The 1,285-nt window shown below is 32.5% G+C and overlaps 1 protein-coding gene across 1 annotated transcript; it reads left to right on the forward strand.

Moving 5' to 3' along the window:
• The first annotated feature begins 277 nt into the window (after positions 1-277).
• LOC136061810 (secreted RxLR effector protein 161-like) lies at positions 278-796 on the forward strand. Its single transcript, XM_065760122.1, has one exon. It carries the CDS (start codon positions 278-280, stop codon positions 794-796), a length of 519 nt encoding a protein of 172 aa, XP_065616194.1.
• The last annotated feature ends 489 nt before the right edge of the window (positions 797-1,285 follow it).

The raw sequence follows: 1,285 nt of genomic DNA on the forward strand, positions 1-1,285 counted from the left end.
CTCCATTAAAGGAAAGGAACATTTAGCTTACACACTTAAGAAGTCAATATATGGACTCAAATAAACTTATCGACAATGGTACCTTAATTTTAATGATACCATTACTTCCTTTGGATTTAAGTAAAAAACTGTTGATTAGTGTATTTATCTAAAGGTGAGTGGGAGTAAGTTTATATGTTTGATTTTATATGTTGACAATATTTTGCTTACTAGTAGTGATCTTGGTTTATTGCATGAAACCAAGAAGTTTCTCTCTAAGAACTTTGAAATGAAAGATATGGGTGAGGTAAATTATGTGATAGGAATTGAAATATTCCGGAATAGCTTACGTGGATTTTTAGGGTTGTCTCAGAAAGCATATATTGAAATAATTCTAGAGAGATTCAATATGGACAAATGTTCTATTCAAGTTGCTCCTATTCAGAAAGGGGACAAATTTAGCCTTATGCAATGCCCACAAAATGATTTGGAACTTAAACAGATGAAAGGAATTCCTTATGCTTATGCAGGAAGAAGTTTAATGTATGCGCAAACTTGCACTAGGCCTGACATTAGTTTTGTAGTTGGTATGTTAGGTAGATGCCAAAGCCATCCTGTAATGGATCATTGGAAAGCTACAAAGAAAGTGATGAGGTACTTGCAAGGCATGAAGGATTACATTCTCAAATTTAGGAGATCCGATAGTCTAAAGGTGACTGGCTATTTAGATTTAGATTTTGCTAGATGCGCTGATAGTAGAAAGTTGATTTTTGGATATTTCTTCATGTTTGATGAAGGATTACATTCTCACATTTAGGAGATCCGATAGTCTAAAGGTGACTGGCTATTTAGATTTAGATTTTGCTAGATGCACTGATAGTAGAAAGTCGATTTTTGGATATTTCTTCATGTTTGATGAAGCAGCAATATCATGGAAAAGTTCAAAACTATCATTGCTACATCTACTATGGAAGCTAAATTTGTGGCGTGCTTTGAGTTAATAATTTATTGTGATAATTCTGCAACTTTTTTTCTCTAAGAATGACAAGTATTCTAATAGTTCAAAACATATGAAATTGAAATATTTTGCTATTAAGGAAGAGATTAAAAAACTACGAGTGTTAGTAGAGCACATAAGCACACAACTTATGATTGCAAACCCATTGAAAAAAGGGGTTACATCCAAAGACATTTAAGGAACATGTCAATAGAATGGATCTTGAACATAACACATGACTAGTGTTATATTAATGTGATGAATTGTTTTATGTCATTTATGTTATTTGACACTTGGAGATATCGTTAA

This window comes from Quercus suber, unplaced genomic scaffold (genome assembly GCF_002906115.3).
Source record: "Quercus suber isolate HL8 unplaced genomic scaffold, Cork oak 2.0 scaffold_354, whole genome shotgun sequence".
Lineage (NCBI taxonomy): Eukaryota > Viridiplantae > Streptophyta > Magnoliopsida > Fagales > Fagaceae > Quercus > Quercus suber.

What these genes read in the sequence shown, in the direction of transcription:
- LOC136061810 (XM_065760122.1), top strand. Translation starts at nt 278, where the DNA reads ATGGGTGAGGTAAATTATGTGATAGGAATTGAAATATTCCGGAATAGC.